Source organism: Diadema antillarum, unplaced genomic scaffold (assembly GCF_040938485.1).
Source record: "Diadema antillarum isolate AM-2024a unplaced genomic scaffold, OU_Dant_1.0 seq00000175_RagTag, whole genome shotgun sequence".
Classification (NCBI taxonomy): domain Eukaryota; kingdom Metazoa; phylum Echinodermata; class Echinoidea; order Diadematoida; family Diadematidae; genus Diadema; species Diadema antillarum.
In genome coordinates this window covers 689,080-713,152 of record NW_027271243.1, presented here as the reverse complement: position 1 = coordinate 713,152, position 24,073 = coordinate 689,080, and the positions used below count along the sequence as shown (strand labels likewise).

At 38.4% G+C, this 24,073-nt stretch overlaps 2 protein-coding genes across 2 annotated transcripts in view; both read left to right on the top strand.

The window, feature by feature from the left end:
• The window catches only part of LOC139728363 (short transient receptor potential channel 1-like), a 31,325-nt gene extending 18,902 nt beyond the window's left edge, over window positions 1–12,423 (top strand). The window contains exons 8-18 of the mRNA XM_071639308.1: window positions 490–677; window positions 2,220–2,377; window positions 2,636–2,775; window positions 5,966–6,206; window positions 6,899–7,038; window positions 7,776–7,978; window positions 8,738–8,939; window positions 10,103–10,270; window positions 11,030–11,071; window positions 11,319–11,440; window positions 12,027–12,423. Of these exons, the coding sequence (XP_071495409.1) occupies window positions 490–677; window positions 2,220–2,377; window positions 2,636–2,775; window positions 5,966–6,206; window positions 6,899–7,038; window positions 7,776–7,978; window positions 8,738–8,939; window positions 10,103–10,270; window positions 11,030–11,071; window positions 11,319–11,440; window positions 12,027–12,423 (2,001 nt within the window). The remainder of the gene's footprint in view (window positions 1–489; window positions 678–2,219; window positions 2,378–2,635; window positions 2,776–5,965; window positions 6,207–6,898; window positions 7,039–7,775; window positions 7,979–8,737; window positions 8,940–10,102; window positions 10,271–11,029; window positions 11,072–11,318; window positions 11,441–12,026) is intronic.
• Window positions 12,424–20,251: 7,828 nt separating this feature from the next.
• LOC139728368 (uncharacterized) lies at window positions 20,252–23,935 on the top strand. Its single transcript, XM_071639312.1, has one exon. It carries the CDS (start codon window positions 20,362–20,364, stop codon window positions 22,000–22,002), a length of 1,641 nt encoding a protein of 546 aa, XP_071495413.1. The 5' UTR covers window positions 20,252–20,361; the 3' UTR covers window positions 22,003–23,935.
• The last annotated feature ends 138 nt before the right edge of the window (window positions 23,936–24,073 follow it).

Below are 24,073 nucleotides of genomic sequence, written 5' to 3'. Positions count from 1 at the left end.
CTTTTGTTCTTCTCCTCCTCTTCTTTAAACACATTGTATGATATTTCTTTAAAATTGATTAAACACTATAGATTCATGTTACGACAAAGATTTGATCCTGTACAAAAACTGTTATCAAATGCACATTAATCAACGTTATTGTTGTTAATGTCTGTTATTTGGAAGTTTTTCATCGTAGCAAAAGTTAATTTCAGTATACTTAAGAAACCTTTTACCACCTGATGAAATTCTATACTTTTCATCCAAATCACATGACTCAATGGCCACCACCATCAATAACCTTATCATCACCATAAACAACAACAATAACATCATCATCATCATCATCGTCGTCATCATCATCCTCATCATCCTCTTCATCCTCATCATCCTCATCGTCATCATCGTCTTCATCATTTTCATCATCATCATTATCCTCCTCCTCCTCCTCCTTATCATCATCATTGTCATCCTCCTCCTCGATGTCGATGTCGATGTCGCCGTCGACAGTTCGTCGCACACCCGCACTGCCAGCAGCTCCTGATCAAGCGGTTCTTCGGCTCCATGGCCTACACGCGGGACTGGCCCTTCTGGAAGCAGATGATCGTCAGCCTTCTCATCATGATCTCCTACCCGTTCATCTCCATCGCCTACATCTTCGTGCCAGCCGAGAAGATCAACACCTTTGGAGACACTCCGTAAGTGCAATTTCCGCGTTGGAGTATTTCAACTGACAATCACAGACCACGCCCTCTTTTTTGTGCATATATAATTATCATGGTCTTTTGATGTGGTGCTATCAAAATATTAGTGTCCTTGCAAATACATTGTGCACACACACACACACACACATACACATACACACACAAAGAGCTAAATAAGAGCGAGAGAGGGAGAGAGAGAGAAATTGATCGTTGTTTTCTTGACCCTTTGCGGAAGTTTCAATGATACAAGTCACAAGATCCGTATATTCTATATTCCTAGTGCAGAGTAATATCAAATCCCTTTTTCAAAACAAAATACGGAATAGGGGATATTTGATATTCTTTATTGCTGCCAACGTACCAAGACTGCCTTTGAATCCTTGTTAAATCGTTAACCAACACTAGAATGTAAAGGTAATAATTATGTCCGTACAAGATTTTTCTTTTAATCTATCAGATATTCCATACAGTAATTGTCCTTTTTTTGTTATAATTCATTATTATCATTATCATGATTACGAGAGTTTTATACTATCATATTATTACCTTTTGTTGATAACATCAGTATCAGTGCTATATTGCCAGAACTTCTACTATTTTATCACCATCTTGCTCCTGCACGATTATCAACTCTTCTTAACAAAAATGGATCTTGTGTGGCAGTGAAGCGGTGCTTTGTATGTTTGTGAGAGTTTGTAGCTCTTCCGGTATTCAAAACCCGTTTAAAGGGGCAATCCAGTCCAAAAATAAGTCAGCTTGATAAAAAGAGTAAAATCTTACGATTTCAACGATATAAATTTGACTGAAATCGGATGAAAAATAAGGAAGTTATGAAATTTTGAAGTTTTGCTAATTTCTGCCAAAACAGTTCCTGTACAGTGGATATGAATATGCAAATGAGTGAGCTGACCATGTCATAACCTCGCAATTTTCCATTCGTCGTGTACAAAAAAAAAAAAAAAAAAAAAGAAAATTCAATGTTGAAAGTCTGAAACATGATGTTATTCCTGGTTGAATAATTTTAGAATAGTGATCAGTTAGATACATCAGGATTTGAGTCTCGGGCATAATGGCGTTTGAATGAAAAACTGGAAATTTCAAAATTCTATGTACAAACTGTATGGTAAGTTGTGAGGGAATGACATGCTCACTTTGTCATTTGCATAATACTGACCGTTCAAAAACTATTTCCTAAAAAAATAGCGAAACTTCAAAATGTCATAACGTCCCTATTTTTCATCCGATTTCGATGAAAATTTTACTATTGAACTCGTAATATTAAAAGTTTGTATAATTTGTCTTTATGTATTGTATGTGACTGACATTCATTTTGTACCTGATGGTTTAAGATAATAAAATTTCTTTGTGAAAAAACAAACAAACACTGGCAGGCATCCAGTGTCATTATATATTTGGCTCCAGATGGGGTCTTGGTTGTTGTGGTGCCAGCATTTCTGCGATCTTTGATACGATAGTATGACAATAATTCTCCCACGTACCCTCTTGACCCATTACCGCTAATTATTCTGTTTATAGATTCATCAAGTTTCTGTTGAGTGTCGGGTCGCGGCTGACGTTTCTCCTCTTTCTGCTCATCGCCACTTCCGTTTCCGGGTCGCTTCCCGACGACCCAATGGAACAGTGGACTCGAATCCCAATCGTTTTGTTGTTTCTCATTCTCGCCTGGCTAGTAGGTGAGTCAACATCTTATAGATATTTGGAGCATGAAAATACAAATTATGAAAACAAAATGGTAGTACACTGAGTCTAAGCAAAAACAGGTTTCAAGAGTTTCAAAGATGAACAAATGCCTTCAAAACACAGAAACGTATTTTTCGTGATTTATATGCCGTGACATTTCACGGAAAAGTAAGAGATAATATTAGAAAAATATAATCAATGCAGAAGTAATACATTTAAAGCTTGTAAAAATCAATTATTAAACATGACAGGTATGACGTGGTCGGCAATAAAGGTACTCTATCGGCACGGCCTGAAGGAGTTTATTTCCAACGGGCAGAACGTCCTGGAGTTTACCATCATAGCCCTCTTCTATGCCTCGCTCATCCTGTATCTCCTGGCTTATCTTGAGGTGCGTTCATTCAGTCTATGACTAGGTTTATTGCTTATGAATGAATGAATGAATGAATTAATTAATTAATTAATGGATGAATGAATGAATGATTGCATGAATGCATGAATGAATTAATGATTGAATGAATGGGTAAATGAATGAATGAATGGATGAATGAATGAATGAATGAATGGATGGATGAATGAATGAATGAATGGATGGATGAATGAATATGAATGAATGAATGAATGATTGAATGGATATGAATGAATGAGTGAATGATTGAATGGATATGAATGAATGAATGAATGAATGAATGAATGAATGGATGAATGTATATTAAAGAATGAATGAATGAATGGATGAATGGATATGAATGAATGAATGAATGAATAAATGAATGAATGGATGAATGGATATTAATGAATGGATGGATGAATGAATGTATATGAATGAATGAATGAATGAATGAAAGGTAATGAATGAGTGAATGAGTGAATGAATGAATGAATTATTTATTAACTCAGTCACTTGTAACAAATAGTTGCGTGATACATTCATCTCTCAAAATGTTTCCATCATTGACATGATTTGCCAACACAGCAAGACAGCTATAGCACAACTTATTATTTCTTGCCATTGTACTTTACCGACCATTTCGAATATTGATGAATGCTACTTATAAAATGAATAAAAAAAAAAGTGGGAATCAAATTACCTTAGGCATACATACTTCTTCTCTTGAATATCATTTGATTCTAGAAACATCATGTTTATCACGTGATTTGTCGTACATAAATTACGTCATCTCCATAAAGTTCAGGGTGTGTGAATGACAAGGCTAATTCAACGTGTCGCCAAGTGGTGCGACGGTGTGTATCATTTCTTGTACATTGCCCCCATTTTGCTTACTTGTTTCTCCACAGACCTACCAGTATATATTTCGTGTTGACATTGTGCGTACTTTATCTTCCAGAAATGCCCCATTGTGCTGACATATTTCTCAGCAGTCCTACCAGGATTTCGTGTTGACATTATGCGTAATTCTTTTTCCAGAAAAAGAAAAAACGGAGCCGGACTTACTTAAGCTCAAGATTTATTTGCGAATTTTCCAAGCGCTTTATTTGATTTCTAGGTAGATCCCTCTCTCAGCTCGCCTCACCCGATACACAATGTATGATGTTGACCTTTCTTGACAAGTGCCATTACAATCAGCAAAATTAATTGCTTCACTGGAATTGACTTTGTACCATATGCGACGACTAACAATTAATATTATGTACGTGTAATTGTGTGTTTGTATATTTGAGTGTGCGCATGTGTGTGTTCAGGAGGAGGGGGGGGGGGGGTGGTTGTGAAATATGCAACCATACAAGGTGTACAATGTTTACTTTGCCCGCTACTCAACTTTTCACAATGTGCACTGCAAAAAGTCCGGTGTTAAAAAGTGAACACCGAGCTGGTGTTAAATTTTCGGTGCTCATTTATGGTGTTAAATTAACACCAACGGGTGTCATTTCCAAATTTTAAACTGTTTTTTTGAAGAGTTTCTTAGTAACTGCACTTCTTGTTCATTTTTAATTTAAACAAGACGATCAAGAATTTTACATTAAAATACTCGATTTTTGAAAAAATGTGAAAATAAATTTACACCAAAGTAACACCAGCTGGCGTGGTCTCTTATTGAAGCTGGACGGGTGTTAAACCATTGATATTAACACCAACAAATATCAAATCAACACCATGTGGTGTCATTTTTGAATTAACACCAGTACAGTGTCAAAATAACACCAGGTACAGTGTCAAATTAACACCACGAAGTGTCAGGTGAACACTTTTCAACACCATCACAGTGCATTTTTAACACCTGTGGGTGTGGTCCTTTATTGAAGTTTGATCGGTGTTAGATTTAACACCCGTGGTGTTAAATGTAACACCGATGTTTTTACAGTGTGGTATCCGCAAATTAGCATAATTTGCAAATGAACATAGATAAGAATATTTCATGGAAACTATTCGCCACGTGTTATTATAACTATTGTTCACCAAAAACAAAACAAAACAAAAAACCAAAAAAATAAAACGATAAGAAAGACAGCTACATACGGGCTTGATATAATTATGTGAAAAAGATTCCTATGCAAAACCTTGGGTTTTTATCAGCCATATATTCATCCACTTTCTTTGTCTTGCTTAAAAAACAAACAAACAAGCATTCATAGTCGAGTATCGCAATGTCTTCACCACGCAAGATGTAGAAATGGGCTAAAGATGATTAATCTGTCCTTGAATGTAACAAAACTATGTGACATCAGCTTCTTGAAACTGCATTTCACGTAACCCAGAATAGACACAATTTGAAAGAAAAAGAAATATATATTGTTTACCAATCAGTAATCCATAATCATATCCAGCTGCGTAAACGTTTACCAGTCGAATGCAGCCAGTTCCCGGTTCAAACGCATGGCAAAATGTTGTCATGACCTGATTACCTACCAGTGATAAAGGTAATAAATGATAGCTATCAGCGGGAGTACCAGTAAGGCCCAGCCGAAGAAATAAAATAAAAAGAAGTACTGCACGTGGTTGTTTATAGACACAAAGCTATAAATCGCTATTTAAGACATCTGCAGGACATGCAATATTACTGTTTGGTCCCAAAGTATACAAAATCGATCTGGATGAAAAAACATGCAGGTAGGGATTATTGGTGTCATAATTTGTTTGATGCCGTTTTGTGGTCACACCACATAAAATATATGACAAATATCATAATGGAGACGCAGGGAATACGTGAGATTGACGAAAAGGGACCTAGTTATAAACAACTACGAAAATATAACCACCATGTCCTTGCTGTTTCTAGAGGCGATAATAGCTTCCGTATATACCGGGCATCACTCCTGTGTCATCTATCGGTGCTTACATTATATTTTTATTTGCCTTACTATAAGAGGTATGTACAACAATCATTTTGTGTTAAAAATCAGGAGAATAACGGAGTAGAATGAATGGGAACTTTAAGCTATATTCATACATTCATGTGATATAATTATGCATTGGATATTTGCATTTGCATATGGATATCAAGACGAAGAGATGTTAGAGAGAGATAATTATATGTGATACGATTACAAAGAGAGAGAAAAAATGTGTTTGCATTGCTACATGTGTCCATGCATGAATATCATATTTTGTTAACTCTCAGCTGCAAGAGGTGAGGGATGCATCGTCATCGACGCTGAGCCTCTCCCGCCGCGACCTCAGCCTCGAGCAGGTGCGCGAGTTCCTGCAGAACGAGACGGTGCCCGAGCTCCACGCCTATATCGATGAGGTGGTGCGCAACGCCACGCTCCAGATACAAGCCGACCGCAACGCTAATCTGACGCAGATTGTCGAGCAGCTCGTGCGCGAGACGTGTAACAAGACCGGCGCTGACGTCATAGCAGGTAAGGAAGATCACGTGACTTATTTCACTCTTGTTCCCATTTCTGCTATGATTTTTTTCCCCTCCCTTTCCCTGTTTAATATATATTTCAGTATTACCCCTCCTTTTTAGTTTTCTACAGGAAGAGGAAGGATACTTGAATTTCGATTTGACTGCCTTTCCGGAAAGCTTGAAGTTGACCGAAATACTCAGGGCAAATCTAATTCAAGATCAGCTGTGAAGCTGTGCTTCATAAGAAATCCTAATATCATGGAAAGTAATTTAACCCTCAATGAGATGTATGCGTCTTTATTACAACCACCGTTTATCGTGCACTGAACGCTCCATTTTTTGTACTCAAGTTTTCATGTTTTAAAGTTTCGGAGTCTTTGAATGTTTCCCTATTCGCAAAAATACTCCACTCATTTTCCTCTTAGATATTCTATTCCTATCAAAATCCATTTTAACTATAACGAAATATTTCCAAGAATAAAGAAACACACAGTCCCATACTAACCCCGTAGTATGGCCTACAAGTAAGCTTAACCATTATCGTAGGCTATGATCAGGCCTTTCTTCGTCAGGATAAAGTTGCATAAAGACTACGTCTTTTGGAATTATGTAGCAATTACTGAAACATCTCACCGGAAAATTCGTTTCTAATCTGCTCTTTCATGCACTCATACACTCAATCATTTGTTACCATGACAACAGCGACAACGACCGTTGCCCCCGACGACCCGCTCGGGGTCGACCAGCGGGTCGGTCTCTCCGGAACCCACCCGTCCATTCTTGCCGACGCGCTGTTCGCCGTCGCGACCGTCATCGCCTTTCTGCGCCTGCTCAGTCTCACGGTAAAAATATTATTAAATAAATAAATGAATGAATGAATGAATAAACAAATAAATAAATAAATGAATAAATGAACTAAACAATTAAGAGATTAAGTAAATGAATAAGTAAATAAGTAAATAAATAAATAAATAAATAAATAAATAAATAAATACATAAATATCAGATTATACATGTAGACACACTGTCACGTGCCTGACCGTCAGAAGCTCGCTATTTCTACAGTCCAATAGATCAACACAGTGATACTTTCAGATATTATGCATGATTATCTTATCACATGATTATTTAACATGGTCTATTCTCGGCAACCAGAAAGCTTGCAGCAACCTTGTACTGTGTAAATACAGCAACAACTAATGCATACAAACTTGATTTCAAATACATTTTACGATAATGTCTCCGATTCTTTTTTTTTAAAACAAAGACACACACGCATGATATAATTCAAAACACACTGGTTAAGCTGATTGACAACACACAGTTGGCAAATGGTAATCGCACGAAACTGGATCTCTGTGTTGTCTGAGTGACAACATAATGATTATATTAAGTACCTAACAATGACGTTTTCACGAAAAGAGATCCAAGATCTGTTGATCGTCAGGATTTTTCTGGGAAATCTAATCACACACTGCACAGATGTTCTCGACTGAAATGGGGATTTCAGTTCACTAAGTCTAGGCTGAACCATCTAGAGTATTGATGAAGATACAATTTCCCCCTCCAACTGTTCCAGGTGTCCTCCCAGCTCGTTGGACCGCTGCAGATCTCGCTGGGCGGCATGCTCTTCGACATCGGCAAGTTCATCCTCGTCTTCATCATCGTCTGGTTCGCCTTCGCCCTCGGTCTCAACCAGATCTACCAGACGTACGAGACGTACGAGTACAACCAGTGCGTGGATAGCGGAGAAGCGGACTGCCCGTACGGGGCCTTCATGAGGTGAGCGGGGAGCGCGGCTCAATCACTGTCAATGGACACTGATAATAGCCAGCCGCCGCACACTATGAATTCGGTCGCACGACTAAGCGACTTTGGATCTGAAATAAACAAGCGTGTTATCTTGAGGCTACTGTGATTTATTTGGGATCCAAAGTCTGTCAGTCGTGCGACCGAAAGTCGTATAGTGTGCGGCGGGCTTTACGCAGATTCGTGACATCCAGGCTTGTGAGGGCATAGGATGATCCATCCCAAATGGGTTTAAAAAGATCCTTTAGAGAGAGGTTACGAATGCCGATACGATTTTGATTCCAGGACTTGTTACCCGGGACTGGTGAGCAGGTGCTATGACAACTACATTAATAGTCACAAAATTACATCAAAAGTCAGCTGTTTTGATACCGTACGTGGTGGATTCCAGGCTTCCATACGGAAAGACAGATAGTGAATTACAGTACACAGTAAGCAACATTCCTGTAACTGGAGCGAAGTTCAACAGAAAAGTAACGTAAAATAAGTAAGATAAGTAAAATACTGTAAAGTCAAATGAGGTGGTGTGAACACGAGTAATGGATTAATAAGCGCAATGGAGTGCAGTGCAGTGAAGTGCAGTGATATGAAATTATGTGAAGTAAATTACGGTGGGGCGAGGTATTGTCAAGCAAAGTGAAAAAGCAGAATGCCCTGAGTACAAAGGTCCTATAAAAGCCGATAATCTCAAGCGTAATTGTTTTCTACCCCACCTCTTCCTTCTTCCCCCAGCGTCGGACTGTCCATGCTGTCCCTCTTCTGGTCACTCTTCGGACTTGAATCTCTGTCCATCATCCAGCTGTCCAGCGGCATTGAACACTACTTCACCGAGGCCGTGGGCACCTTCCTCTTCGCCCTCTACCTCATGTTCGCCGTGGTCGTCATGCTCAACGCCCTCATCGCTATGATGAGCAACACGTACACGAGGGTCGAGGTGATTACGGCTTTGCGTTCATTCATCTTCGCTTACAGCATCGTTTTCAATAGCATCTTAATTCATTCGACATAATACTTGGTATCACTGATTGCATCCCGAGGTTGACTTCCAATTGATTTCACATTTTATGCACATAGTATAATAATTGCTAAGATAACACGATACACCTATGAACATAATTTTGTTATACTAACAAAAACTAAAAAAGATACTAGTCAATATTGAATCGATTTACCATCTTGTCGATTCAGCTTTGCAATGTAGAGTGGAAAAGATATAGAGAATATTGGAATATTGCCGAATAATAGTTTTTGATGAATAAAATATATGCAAATTACAGAATAAGAGGGCTCAAAATTTGGTATAATAATCGACAGAGCAAAGTGCATAAGTTAGCTGTGATGGAGTAATGAACGATAGTATGAGCACACACAAAGATGTAATAATATTTTGTGTTCAATATACTAGAAAAGTAAGAGTAACTTAAGGCAAAAATAACCGAACACCACGTCGTCTTCGCAACCATGAATGTTACCACTGCGCCTGTGTATGAGCAGCACCCCGAAGAATATCTGGGTTGTATCGCTGCGCTGTAAATTGATGTCGCTGAAAGCTGTGCTAGTGAGAGTATAATGAGAGATAGGGATTTTGACAGCAACATGATAATCGTGATGTTGATACAAATGCAGCGAATGTTGACATTGATGATAATAATACTAGCTTAGTGTACATAGACTGTACTCTCAAGGGTTCATTGTTGTGTTTGTAGAATAGGAGAGTGGAGATGAGTTAAGTTGAGTTGTAGTATAATTATTTCATTTTGAAAACCAGAATGATAAAGAGTGATGTATTTGCCAATGAAAGAGAATTGTGCTTCTGAAGTTGGCAACAATCAGGGATGAACACGGTATGTTTCCTCATGTAAGGCTGACCTTGATAAGATACTATTACTTAAAGACATGTAATTTTACTCTGTTACAGAACAAAGCAGGCCAATACTGCACGCAAACAATTCATGCGATACTATAAGATTCGTTCATATTACAAACTCGTGCACTCTATCGTTCTCTATACTCACTTTCATAATTCCAAGATATATTGCGACTTGCGAATGCACATGATCAGATGATATAAAGTTGCATTCTCATTATAATTTCCAGGAAAACTCTGACACGGAATGGAAGTATGCGCGTGCGCAGATGTGGGTGAGCTTCTTGCAGCCAGGAGGAACGACGCCCCCACCGTTCAACATCTTCCCAACCATCCGGGACCTGATCGATCTCTGTAGAATGTGTGGAAGCAAATGCTGCAGGAAAGGCAGCGAAGGTGTAAGTCTCACAATTCTCTTGTTAACATGTAGTTGGCTGCATGTGTAATGGCATCTTTGGAAAATAGGGAATGGGGTGGTGACGGGGTCTAGTGGATGTACACTGCGATTTCGACAACGAGTAGCTCGGGGGTTCGAGCCCTACCCACAGCACTTGTGTTCTTAAGCAGGGCACTAAATACAGGCAATGCTCTCCTCTTCCGGCATAGAAATGGAAAAGTGATGGGATAGCTGAGTCGTAACCAAATGTTAAAATTTTAAGCACTATTATTATCATCATTGTTATAATAATAATAATAATAATAATAATAATAATAATAATAATCATAACAATAATGATGATGGAAGTAATAATGCTAATAACAATAATGATAATAATAATTATTATTATCATTATCACAACATTATTACTTACATACAATATCTATAATTTCAATTGAAATAACTCTATTGATTGCATGCCAAACAGGAAACAACAGCACAAAAGATGGATTCAATATCTTGAAACGAGCTACGAGAATCAAACAAACGAAAATCCACACTCTCTATAATATACACAATGCTGTAGCTCGTCTTCTTGATCAAAATATTTCGTGTAAATGTATATTTGACCTCAGTCTCTCTCTGTTCACTTGCATTATTGAAGCAGAGATTTTGAAGTCAGATAGTAATAACTATAATATAACTATAATAATAGTTATTGTACTTTAGCCTCACAATGAAATATCATCTCATTTCCTCCGTTTCATTCCTCACACAGGATGGCCACAAAAAGCGTGATCAGTGGGAAGAAGATTACGTCGTAAGTAGACATTTCACTCTTGCTGTTCATTGTATGTACTTTTGATTTGGCAGAAATGTCAAAAGCCTGTTAGTTGAAATAATCATAATAGCTGAATCTTTCATAAGGTATATGAGTTTCCTGTTCCTTCTTCAAAGTGGCGAGTGCTTGCACACAGCTTATTGCATTGTCTCATCGAAATAGCTATGATAACTATTATTCTATAATGATATACTCATCTACTTTAAATGTGTCCATCTCCCCGCAGTCGACCATGAAACAATTGGTGGAAAGATACATCCTTGACCAGACCACATTAGGGGCAGACTCCGATGCAAACGTCACTAGATCGGACATCATGGCCATACGAAACGACATCGCTGTCTTCAGGTAGGTCGTCACCACCACTTCGATGTCGCATTAAATGCATTCCGCCTTCGACTTACTGTTCGCTTTTCACTTAACCGACAGATTGCTTCTGAAATCTTACTGTAAATATTTGCATCTACTTTACTTTAGCTATGAAATAACATAACTATTTCAAGTGAGGAATTTCTCCTGTTGTCGAAATATGCTTGTTTCACATTGTTTGTTCTCTTTCTTTGTCAACTTTGACGGCGCAATACATCAAATTTTCTCTGTAATTACAGAGAAAATCAAAATGAATAGAACATGGCTCAGCGGGACGGTTGTCTAGCGTACCAGACAACAAACATTGAAATAGAGTAATTATCAATTAAGAAATGGAACTATAATTAGAGTAAGAGCAGGTAAACACACAACCTAGTTCAGTGTCGAGTTGTCGGGCTGAATGTTCGCTGGGTGTCATGATAAAGATATCGAATATTACTTTAGACCCTCGACCCCATTCCGTAATGCCATAATGATTTCACTCTTGACCTCGTTACCAAACATCGTGTCAAGCTTTTTTATAAAGCTTATTATGGTCGATCTGGTTCTCTTTCAATCGCCTCAGATACGAAACGTTCAAGTCGCTCAAGGCATCCGAAGTGTCCTTCACCAACCTGAAGGGCACGCTGGGAAATATCCAGACACAGCTGGACAAAGTCGACGTCATGAACACGAAGACCTCTGAGCTGGACCAGCACGTGCGCGACGTGCGACGTCGAACCACGGAGATCCACGGCACCGTAGACGGCATCATGGATAACCTGACCTCCACCCTGACGCGGGCGCGCCAGAGCCGGGCAAGCCGCGGCGGCGCGGGGCACCGTCAGAAGTCAGGCCGCAGCGGATTGCGAGTGACCGACCCAGTCCCTGAAGAAGGCTCCGGAACTGACAAGAAAGAAAGTTCGGAACATGACGAGGCGACGACGGGAGAGGGCGCGAGTGGCAGCGGCGACCGTTCGTGACTTTGAGCTGCCATTGAAGTCCGTCACGGTTCTCTGCTGTTTGCAGATGTCTGTTATCCACAGTTGACATTACACATTCACTTGTCATCGGTGAAGTGTCAAACTGGATGTAATGCTTGGAACCATACTCTGAATGATGCATGAAGAGCTGACGTCACGTCCAGTTGTCCAATGGCGTAGCAGAGACTGAATCAAGTGCCTACTTTGCAGCGGAGCCATTTTTGCGCCCGTGTTGCAGTCCAAACCGAACTTTTCTACGTTATGCTAGTCAATGCTGGACTGACAGAGTGCTCTGAACACATTCACAGGAGAAAGCCAATTATTGCAGCTTTGAAAGAATCGTACTTTCTTGTAGGGTTGACTCGTTTCAATCGACGAGCTTCTACGACTAGTTGATCTTGCAGGGATGTTCATTTGTTTCTTCTTTCTTCATTTCTACTTATAATCTTCTGTACGGTTTTTATTCTAAAGACGCTAATGGGAAATAAGGCCGGATGTAATAAAAGAAAACTTAATCCCTACCTATGGGCTATGAACTGTTTCGTAACTGCACTGATTCGTTGAGAAAAGAGTACTCTTACAAGAAAATGTCAAATGACAGAATGGCATTTCCTTCCTTCACGCTTCCCACAACTGGGAGCTTGTCGGATTATGGCCTCGATGGCTCTTGATACTCAAAGCTAGCAGAAACAGATGAGTTGGTGGAGACGAATATCCCTTTATATATTTTTGTACAATTTGTATAGATGTGGTTACTAAATATTGCAAAGAGCATTATTATGGGGAGTTTACAAGTAAGCTGCAGCGGTGTCTATGCAGGAACTTTATAGCATAGATGTATCTAGGGTAAGAAAGGTAATCACTGTAAAATAGATTCGTCCTGAAGATCGGTACTTGTTGTTTGTATTCTTTGTCTATTTAAATGAATGGTATCTTTTCACCTATTCATTTCAGTCATTTTTTTCGCATCGACCAACGATATCGTCGAGCAAATCTCCTGTGATACTGAATTCCAATCGAAGGTCTATAGCTGGCGTAAAATCACGGTCTTAGCTGAGTCAGATTCTATTCTTCTGGCCTACATTCTTATATTTTTAGAAATAATCTAACAGTAGTTAAAGTTGGTTACTGGTGCTAGTTGTTGGAGGGGGTGATATTTAATCTGTAACACAAACTACCATGTACTATAATGTTTGATGTCTACTGGATATGTCCAAATTGATGAGCATTTTACTCTGATTTTTGTTCTGCTTTAAATTGCTTTTCCACGATGCTTAAGTGGAAAACTTTTGACTTTTTGTGCTTTATGGAACGTTATTATCATTGTGTTGAGTAAACAAAGATATATATATATATATATATATATATATATATATATATATATATATATATGATATACAACATAATTCACACGTATTACATGAATGGATGACATAGGTCATCATAACAAAGTGGTAACAATAATGTTAGACTTAAAAAAGTCCTCCTCCTCCCTCTCTCTCCCCTTGTTTTTCCTCCCCTCCTCTTCCTCCCCCTCTCCTCTTCCTCCACACCGGCCCTCCACCTCCTTCTCCTCCTCCTCCCCTCCTCCCTCTAATGTACATGATACATTGTATTACTTCCTGAAACGATAACTCTTGACAATGGTACCACGTCCCTGGCTCTTATATCCTCATGCTTTCGAACAGATTCATTTCATGCCGAATAAGATGCTCCTTTATTCGAATTTGTTGCAGACAGAAGACTAATCTATCAAGATCTCATACGGTGAATATGAGTCCAAAATACTTACCTCCGCCATTATCTGAGTTTGCTGCTTACACAACTGCGCACATAATCTTACGTCGCTATCACATTTGACTTGACTTCATTTACTTTTGATTTCCATTGCATTGTATTTCAACTGAAAGCAAAGATTAATCACAAAGTATGTATTGTAATTACTCAGGATCGACGTAATAGATGGATGGATGGACGTTGTTAAGACTTTAATTGACGCCATGTGCCTTGTATAGTAATGAAATCATTCTTACACTAATCGTGTTGACTACCTGCGTTGTAGGGCTAGAAATGTTAATATTTAGGAATTTAGGCTTTACCTGGAGTAAGGGAACACGTAATATTATTTTAATGGTATTTTGGTGAGCATTGTATGTAATGTAGTTGTCTGTCATTTGTGTATAGTGTTATACGTAGTTAATGTTCAGCTCAAGTATATGGTATTGAACCACTTGCGGGCGAGGGGGGGGGGGATCGGGGACAAACTTCATTTACAGGGTCTGTCGAGATCAATGTGTGAGACCTACACAGCTTCTCCGAGTAGAATGACTGACATGATAGGTGGCGCTATTTATGCACTGTCCGCACCAGGGTGCTCTGTGTAAGTGTAGTGCATGCCTGGGAGGCACTAACCTGCACTCACTTTTCACTCTCCTGAAAATAACGCTCAATCGTCCGTTATTTGTTGTAAGATTGGATTAACCTAATTTTCAGAATCATCCACTGTCAAATTCTTTTTCTATTCACATTCATCTTTGTCATTGTTTATACCCGATTACATCCACAACTTTGTTTATCGATGGTTTTGCAATCGCCGCATTCAATCGATCAACTATTCTGCCTTGTTGATGTACCCTCCCCATGTTGATATGAGACATATTATTTATTTTTTTTGGTAATCGTTTCCCTTTTGATATTTTGCTTTAACGTATCTGTATATTTTGCATCGATTATTTTTACTGCTTGCATTATGATGTCAAAGTGGTATGATTATGTTGAGTAGTTTATCTTTGTAGGTAAATATCCTGCACTACTATTTTAAAAGGCTATTTTTTTAGAGGGAAATGAGCTATAGGAACCCTACCGCAGACTTGAATCCACCGTTATCATGACAGCATGTTCAATACGTTTTCATCACATCATTTATATTCGCTTCACACTTTGGAAGTCAATGATGAAAGCAGTATTGTGTGTGGAGGTCGTAGACGCATTGTGCAGAAAACTTCATAAATCTTACACGACATTGTTTGCGCTTCATTGATTCCTTGTCATTCATGTTCTTATGTTCAACGTGGATTTATGAAGTTTGTTTGATCAGATGGGAAAATGTGAGCAGTGATTCGCCTGTCCTGTCCTTTATGTTGACATTATATGACTGGGTTGTGCTTTTTATTTATTCTGTGGAAGGTGTCATAGCAGATCGTTAGTAATTGCAACATTTTTTATCAATTTCATTTTTTTTTTCGGTACATGGAAATGAATTTGTTTTATAATGCTCTCCAGAAGTTTCGTCATGTAAGAATACCACAAAGGGGACGTATATGTATTGCAGATATCAACGATTTATATTAAACTGGTGATAAAACTTAAAAGATAGATATACCTGAAGTCCTTTTGCTTTCGTATCGCCTCACAATACAAGAAGCCTCTCAAACTTGGAATTCTTTAAAAGATACGTGGTAATGTGATCCCTTTTCAATATTTATCAGCGCGGCATATCACAACTGAAAAAAGGTGGCATTTCTTGAATCTCGTATACCAAATTTCTTGCAATGTTTATTGGGCAACTTCTCCCAAAATATGAACGAGTTTCTTGACGTCGTTTGGATAAAAGTAGATCAGTCAAGTCCACGGTGGCCAAGTTGTATAGGCCCGCTCCCATTGAAACGCACGAACGTATGGCAAGCCTTTTTTACATTTAAAGTTAATTTCTGATATCACAAATTCCATTTTGTGATATCAAAAAATCAAATTTTTGATATCAAGAATTCAATTTGTGATATCAAGAATTAAATTTGTGATATCACAAATTGCCGTAAGTGTAGCACATGAACTTAATTTGTGATATCAAGAAATCAAATTTGTGATATCAAAAAATCCATTCTTGATATCACAAATTCAATTTGTGATATCAGAAATTCGAGTTTGTGATATCTAAAATTCAATTTGAGATATCACTAAATGAATTTGTGATATCAGACATTCGAATTCTTGATATCAAAAATAGGTTTCACGTGAAAAACCAATGGTAATTCGTGATATCACAAAATGATTTTTTGATATCACAAATTCGAATTTGTGATATCACGAAATAAATTTGTGATATCACTAATTTGAATTTGTGATATCAAGAATTCTTATTTGTGATATCACAAATGCGAATTTCTGATATCACAAATTCCATTTTGTGATATCACGAATTGAATTATTGATATCACAAAATCGAATTTGTGATATCAGTAATTCACAGGGAATTCGAGCGTTAGTTTTGCGCTGAAATTCAACTGTGAATTCGAACGTTAGTTGAGCGCAGAAATACACGGGGAATTCGAGCGTTAGTTCAGTGCAGTAAATCCCTGTGAATTCGAGCGTTAGTTGAGCGCAGAAATACAAAGTGAATTCGAGCGTTAGTTTTGCGCTGAAATTCAGCTGTGAATTCGAGCGTTAGTTGAGCGCAGAAATACAAAGGGAATTCGAGCGTTAGTTCAGTGCAGTGCGGGATCCCTGTGAATTCGAGCATTAGTTGAGCGCAGAAATACAAAGTGAATTCGAGCGTTAGTTTTGCGCTGAAATTCAACTGTGATCGAATTCGAGCGTTAGTTGAGCGCAGAAATACAAAGGGAATTCGAGCGTTAGTTCAGTGCAGTAAATCCCTGTGAATTCGAGCGTTAGTTGAGCGCAGAAATACAAAGTGAATTCGAGCATTAGTTTTGCGCTGAAATTCAACTGTGAATTCGAGCGTTAGTTGAGCGCAGAAATACACAGGGATTTCGAGAGTTAGTTCAGTGCAGAAAATCGCTGTGAATTCGAGCATTAGTTTAGCGCAGAAATACAAAGTGAATTCGAGCGTTAGTTGAGCGCAGAAATACACAGGGATTTCGAGCGTTAGTTCAGTGCAGAAAATCGCTGTGAATACGAGCATTAGTTTAGCGCAGAAACACAAAGGGAATTCGAGCGTTAGTTTTACCCTGGAATTCAACTGTGAATTCGAGCGGTTTTGTTTGTTTTGTTTTTTTTAGCGCAGAAATACACTGGGAATTGGAACATTACTTTTGAGCTGATATTCAGATGGAAGGTATACTACTGCTGACTTTTTTTTAGAACAATGTTCAAAATACCAATAACTATATATATATGAGAGATTTACACATCCATCATTCCCTAAATGATCGTCAAGGTATATTCGATGAATTATTGATACAAATCAATTGTTTTGCAACATGTTATCACGAATTCAATGATACTATGTTCACTTAGGGCCTACATTTAATTCATCGTTTTGGTCCTCAAATTGTCATCTATTACTACATTATTGTTAATTATGATACATTTTTCATGTGGTAAATCCCTTTACAGTAAGACTCTTCCACCAAATCGATGATAATTATGTGTGGTTGTATGTGTATGTGTGTTATAAAAACATATACCATGTGTTTGGATTGCGGAGGACCGACCGAGGGCAATCAGCCCTCTGGTCTGTGTATGTCAGCAGCGGAGAGGGAGAGAGAGAGAGAGACTGTGAGTCACGCGGGTGCGAGAGGGAGTCGTAAACTTGCCAATTTAATGTCCACCACTGGTGTCGGCTGGTGGTCACATAAAGCAACGTGTTTCTCCTAAAGACATTTTCTCACTCCTCAAAATCAGTCCTCCAGAACAAAGGGGTGTATCCATTAAGACCAGTAGTGTAAGGTGTACAGTTTGCCTGCCCCAATATGTTCATGATTTTGTAAAATAATTTAAAGTGTAATTTATTATAGGAAAGTTTATTCGAGAACCAAAACCGGGGAGAACAAAACTGGAATGCACAAGCCCAAAAGTCTTCAGACCAGAGCAAGAAGAGTGAAGATAGGGCCTATCCAGATCTTATGAGGAGTTTATGCAGCGGTATGCATGGCAAACAAACAGTTAGAATTTGTAGTAAGAAAAAAGCAGTGGTACGAAGGACTTCAATTTTGTTAATCTGCGCAATGAGAAATTTCTCTTATTAACTCGGAGGAGTAACAGGGGGAGGTCGGGAGAGAGTATCTTTCACGTGACAGAGTAAAGAGAAACGCCAACAAAAGTTGTAAGTCAACCAGTCTCTGCCAAATCAGTGGCGAGAAATGGAAAAAATAAGAATATAATCCTTGTGACTTTGAAGTAATTGACAACATATCAATAATGGCATTTTAGATATGTTGCTAAACGATTTATTTTTATCGATTATTTTAAAACCAATTCCTAACTATCGTTATATGTATAAGCCTTTTCGCAGTTGTAACTGCGCATGCGCGAGAAAATCGGGTTTGGAGATAAATTAACCAAACAGTCAATGCGTGCGCGGCTCGGGCCGGGCGATCGAATCGACAGGTGATTCGTGAATGCATTGTGGATGTTGGCGGACCAACGAACGGTAATTTTTGCCGACATTCTGTGAATCTTGACTCTAGGCCTTTGATAATCTGTTTATCTATATATTCCTATATTAATGAATCATGTATTTTTTTTTATTTTTTTTATTTTTTTTATTTTTTTGCGTTGTGAGATTTTAGACGATCTTCAATCATAGTCAGTTTTAGACTAGGTCCAGGCTAACTGCGACAGCCGTCGCACGAAGCGGCGCGGTCCCCGGGGCTAGGTCCAGGCTAGGACAGGTAGGCCGGATAACGTGGCTTTCAGACAAAACATCACATATTAAAGATAATGGATGGGACTGTTAGTGTTGTTAAGAATGAGGTTCTAACTTCTATAAATGGCATAGATTTCTAGGCCTAATGTTGAATATGTTTTCAGGTGCAATATTTATTCATGGTTACGTACAGGCCAGGAACTGATGTTTGAGATTGCATTAATTGGATTTTTGACAAAAATACTCTTATGTTTGAATTCTGAATTCTGTCGATTTGATTGTTATGTAGACTGTTAGGTCTAGAGCACTCATAGAGCACTTACTATACCCAGTAATGGTAAATGACACCACCTTTTCTTCATGAATATTTGCTTCAAATATTTACTCTTTTAAATTACTTTTTGCAAATTCAAATTCATTGTTAGTTTACATCAATATCAAACATCCAGAAAGTGCTGAAAACATAAGCTAACAGTAACATCCAAATGTTAAAAGAAAAAAAAATTATACCTACTTTAATTCCATAGTCACCAAAATGATCCCGTACGGTTTTGGGACTTTTGTACACGAGTGTGCACTCAAACAAATGCCACTGTATTTTACGTTCGTGCCCGTATAAGGTCATATTACTTGTAATTTGACCTTGTACTTGTAGAAGTGGTCTAGAGAAGACTATAGATCTACGTGTAAACTCAGCCTATAGTATGAGTATGACATGTTATTGTAAAACCTTAATTAAATGGGAGTCTTTGGATGAGAGAGCACATTTTTTTGTCACTGTGAGAAAGATGTTGAAGGTGTGAGTGTAAAGTTGTTATGTTTAATATTGTGTACGGTGTGCGTGTATGTCTTAGCATCTTGTTTACATTTGTGGAGAGTGAGTCATCAGATCTATGTCTAGCGTCAGAGCATGAAAGAGGCTTGCAAGTAATATTGCATAACCATGCACAGTGCCTGATTCCCCCATTCTGCGGGGAGCAGTCGATTTGGTTCACAATTCCAATTGTTCTAACTTCTCCGCAGGATGGTGGTGGTGGATTTGACAAGCACCGGCATGGTACTGTGCACTGTTTCTTTATGCAACCTACTTTTTGGTCTTTGCTTCCTTCATTTTTTTTTTAATTGACAGAACCCTTTCCGGTGTAACTATTGAAAATCCTTACATGTTGGTCTATATTGCTATATATTTTTTTGTGTATCGTTATATTTCTTTCATGTTCAATGCCCAACTAGCTATGCATTAATTCAGTTGGGCCTAGAAGATGATTAATTATGCCTACTTTTGTGTGCTGGGCAGTAGAGCCAGCACATTTTAGTTTTTACACATAAAGATGGTTTGGATAGATAGTATCGTAAATTATTTTGTTTCCTTTTCTTCCACTTCAGCTCGAATCACCATGAAGCTGTGTGCAGTTGTCGGCTGTAGCAATGGATCTTATCAGCTGGATAAGTGGAAGCAGGGAAAATGCTCCAAGCATCAAACTTTCAATGGACTAGGGTGTTGTGATTGTGATCCTCCATTTCATCTCTTCCCATTTCCCACTGAGAAGCAAGATCAAGATGGCAGAAGGCGATGGAATAAGCTTATGAACCAAAAGGATCAATCAACTGGTAAAAACTGGATAAACAAACCTCATGATAGAGTGTGTTCGAAACATTTCCCGGATGGGAAACCAACCTTGGCGCATCCTGATCCTGTACTTCATCTTGGATACAAACTTTCACCGCAAATAGCACCAAAGCGTGCACCACCAAGAGATCGTGAAGAGCCAACCAAATCTAGGAAAAGAGTTTGCCGTACTCCCACTACATCTTCAACACCAAGTCCATCTATTGGCATGGCTGCTTCAGTGAAGGTTGAAGAGGATCACAGGTACACTTACAAGTGTGATTGCAAGCCTAGTTGTGATTGTGTAGGCTGCATCCAAAAACAGGCAAAAATTATTTCTCTTGAACACAGAGTCAAGGAGTTACAACACAAATTAATTTCAAGACAAACTGAAAACAAAGGACCAAAGAGCTGCAGAAAGAAACTTATATGTGCAGAGAACATAAGTACTGACAAAGATGTTAACCATTGTACAGGTATCAGCTCCAAACAAGCATTTGAGGACATGTACAAATTTGTAGAGCCTCATGCAAAGACAATGAGCTACTGGAAGAGTGCTAAATGTAGCAGGAAAGGCCGTCCATTCAAGGGTACCCCAAAGAAATCTGGTCCAAGGAGAAAATTGCAACTCAAGGATGAATTTCTACTTGTTCTGATGTGTCTTCGATTAGACTTGACTGTCCAGTTTCTAGCATTGCTGTTTGGAATTGTATCCAGCACATGCTCCCAGATAATTACAACTTGGTTAAGGTTCCTTGCAATGACCCTAAAACCTCTGATTGTGTGGCCAAACAGATCATCCATCTCTCTTAATATGCCCATACAATTTAGGAAGCACTGCCGGAACATTAGATCCATAATTGACTGCACGGAAATATTCATTGAGAGGCCACGATCACTTGACCTGCAGGCATCAACTTGGTCAGATTATAAGAAACATAATACCATTAAAGTATTAGTTGGGATCACGCCAAATGGGCATATTTCCTTCTTGTCAAAAGCCTACGGAGGAAGAGCATCTGATGTTGCAATCTTCAGAGAAAGTGGGTTTCTAAGCCTCCTAGACCCAAATGATGTTGTAATGGCCGATAGGGGATTTCCAATACAGGAAGAATTACTCTTGCACCATGCTACGCTTGAAATACCACCAGCTGCACAAGGCAAGCGTCAGATGACAAGGAGTAAAGTGCAAAAGACAAAAGTTATTGCCAATCTTAGAATTCATGTGGAGAGAGCAATTAATCGTTTGAAAGATTTTAAAATCTTAAACAACACAATGCCTCTCACACTTGTACCCAGCGCAGATGATATATTGATTGTATGTGCAGCTCTAGTTAATCTGCAACCAGATCTTATTAAGTGATGTTCAGGTGGACTACAAACTTTTGTGGTAGTTTTATGTCATGACTATGATTCAAAATATTTTTGTGAGGTCAAATAACTGAAAAAAAATTGTAATGGAAAAGATGTACATATATATCCAAAACAGAGTAAAGTTTCAATTCTTCAAAGTGATGTCTTACTGCTTTTGTACTTAAAAAAAAAAAAATTACATATACTACAAAGTATTTCTTCGAAAATATTTTCTTTCATATCCTTTTCCCCCCTCTCGTGCTTTGAAAGAGACAGCAAAACAACACAGTGGTGGATCCAGGCAGGGGACAAAGTTGATGCGCGCTCCCTCTGTAATTTTAAGCCACAAGATAGTTATGGTAAATTGCAAAAATTGAATGAAATCAAATTTTTTTATAAATGTGCTATTTTGTGGTGCTGGGTGAATAATTTTAATGCTTTGTTAAATCATTTTCAAAAGAAAATACCGAAAACTTTGGAAATATTGAATTGTTCCCATATAGGTATTGTATGTACTACATGTAGGGTCCTATAGTGATATTTTGCCATTTGTCATAATTATAAATGAAAATATGTTGTACAAAATGATTGCAAGTACTAGTAGGTTTAATTGTGTTTTGGGACAAAATCCAGCACTTTCTGTAGATCAAGTAAAAAATTTTTGAATTCACCAAAACATTGAATGTGTACACTAATATAGCTAAATCTAATTGTCATTTTGTGCCAATTTTATATTTGCTCTTTGTGCCCCCACTCATTCCAAATCCTGGCTTGTGTAATAGAATCAATGCTCAATCCATTCTAAATTTCATCTCACATTGTCTTAGGTGCTGTTGATGTAATGCACCTAACATTGCTTTTAGGTGCTAAATGGTTTCTAATGTGTTTATCATTTAACTTTGACCAATTGTTATACAGGGTGGCCCAGAAAAAATGGCCTAACCTATTTCCCACGGATTGTTTTTGCAATGAATGGTATCAGTGGATGAGGTAACGTCTTCTGAGAAAAATGACACCAAGATCAGAAAATTTGGTTCAGCAGTTTTCATTTAATAGTACATTGTGTGGGGCAAAGTCACGCCTTAGAATTGTTCTCTTGTCGGCTACCCCTGAACTGAAAATGGTGGAAATCCGGGCGTACCACAGCTAGAAAGAGTAATCAGATTAAGTTGATCAATTCTTACGAGTAGTCTCTAGTCAATACAATTTATCAACTGAATCAGATTACCCTAAACAACTGTGGTACGCTCAAATATCCACTATTTTCAGTTTAGGGTTAGCCGACGAGAAAATTTTTAGGGCTCGACATTACCTGACAAAATGTACTAGAAAATGAAAACTACTCAACCAAATTTGCTCATCTTGGTGTCACTTTTCTAATCAGATGTTACCTTATCCACTGATACCATTCATTGCAAAAACAATCCGTGGAAAATAGGTTAGGCCGTTTTTTTCTGGGCCGCCCTGTATAGTAAATAAAGAAGCTTTAATAGGAGTGAACTGTAATTTGTTAAACAAATTTCGGCATTACTCTCATGTGGTGAAGGTCGCATGTTCGATCTGTAATGAATATCGCAAGTCACCAAGTCACAAAAAAACTGGAAGTGGGATTCAAACCTGCCATCTACTGCATGCAGGGCAGGAACTTGCCCACCAGGCTGTTCTGGTTCAAGGCCAAGTCACAATCTTCGGCACGTGGGAGTAATGCTGAACACTTGTTTGAAAATTATTGTAATATTCAGGCGCGGTTCTACGGGGAAGAGGGGGGCTTAATTGTACATTATATGTCAGTATACAGGGAAACCCCGTTATAACGAGCTCGGATATAGCGAGATATCGCTTTCAACGAGGAGATTTTACTGGTCCCATTTTCATTTGCACATATCAAAATGGTACAAAAATGCATACGTTTATAACGAGGTACCGGTTATAACGAGGAAAAATTGGCGGTCCCTTGGACCTCGTTATAACGGGGTTTCCCTGTATAATGATTATAATCTTTGGCTCTAGGTCCACACTTGGTAATACATGTATGTATCTTGTGATTCCATGACTACTGAGAGTCTGTACAGAAATTTATA

Excerpts from the sequence above, each read along its gene's own strand:
- LOC139728368 (XM_071639312.1), top strand. The coding sequence starts at position 20,362 with ATGGTTTGGATAGATAGTATCGTAAATTATTTTGTTTCCTTTTCTTCC.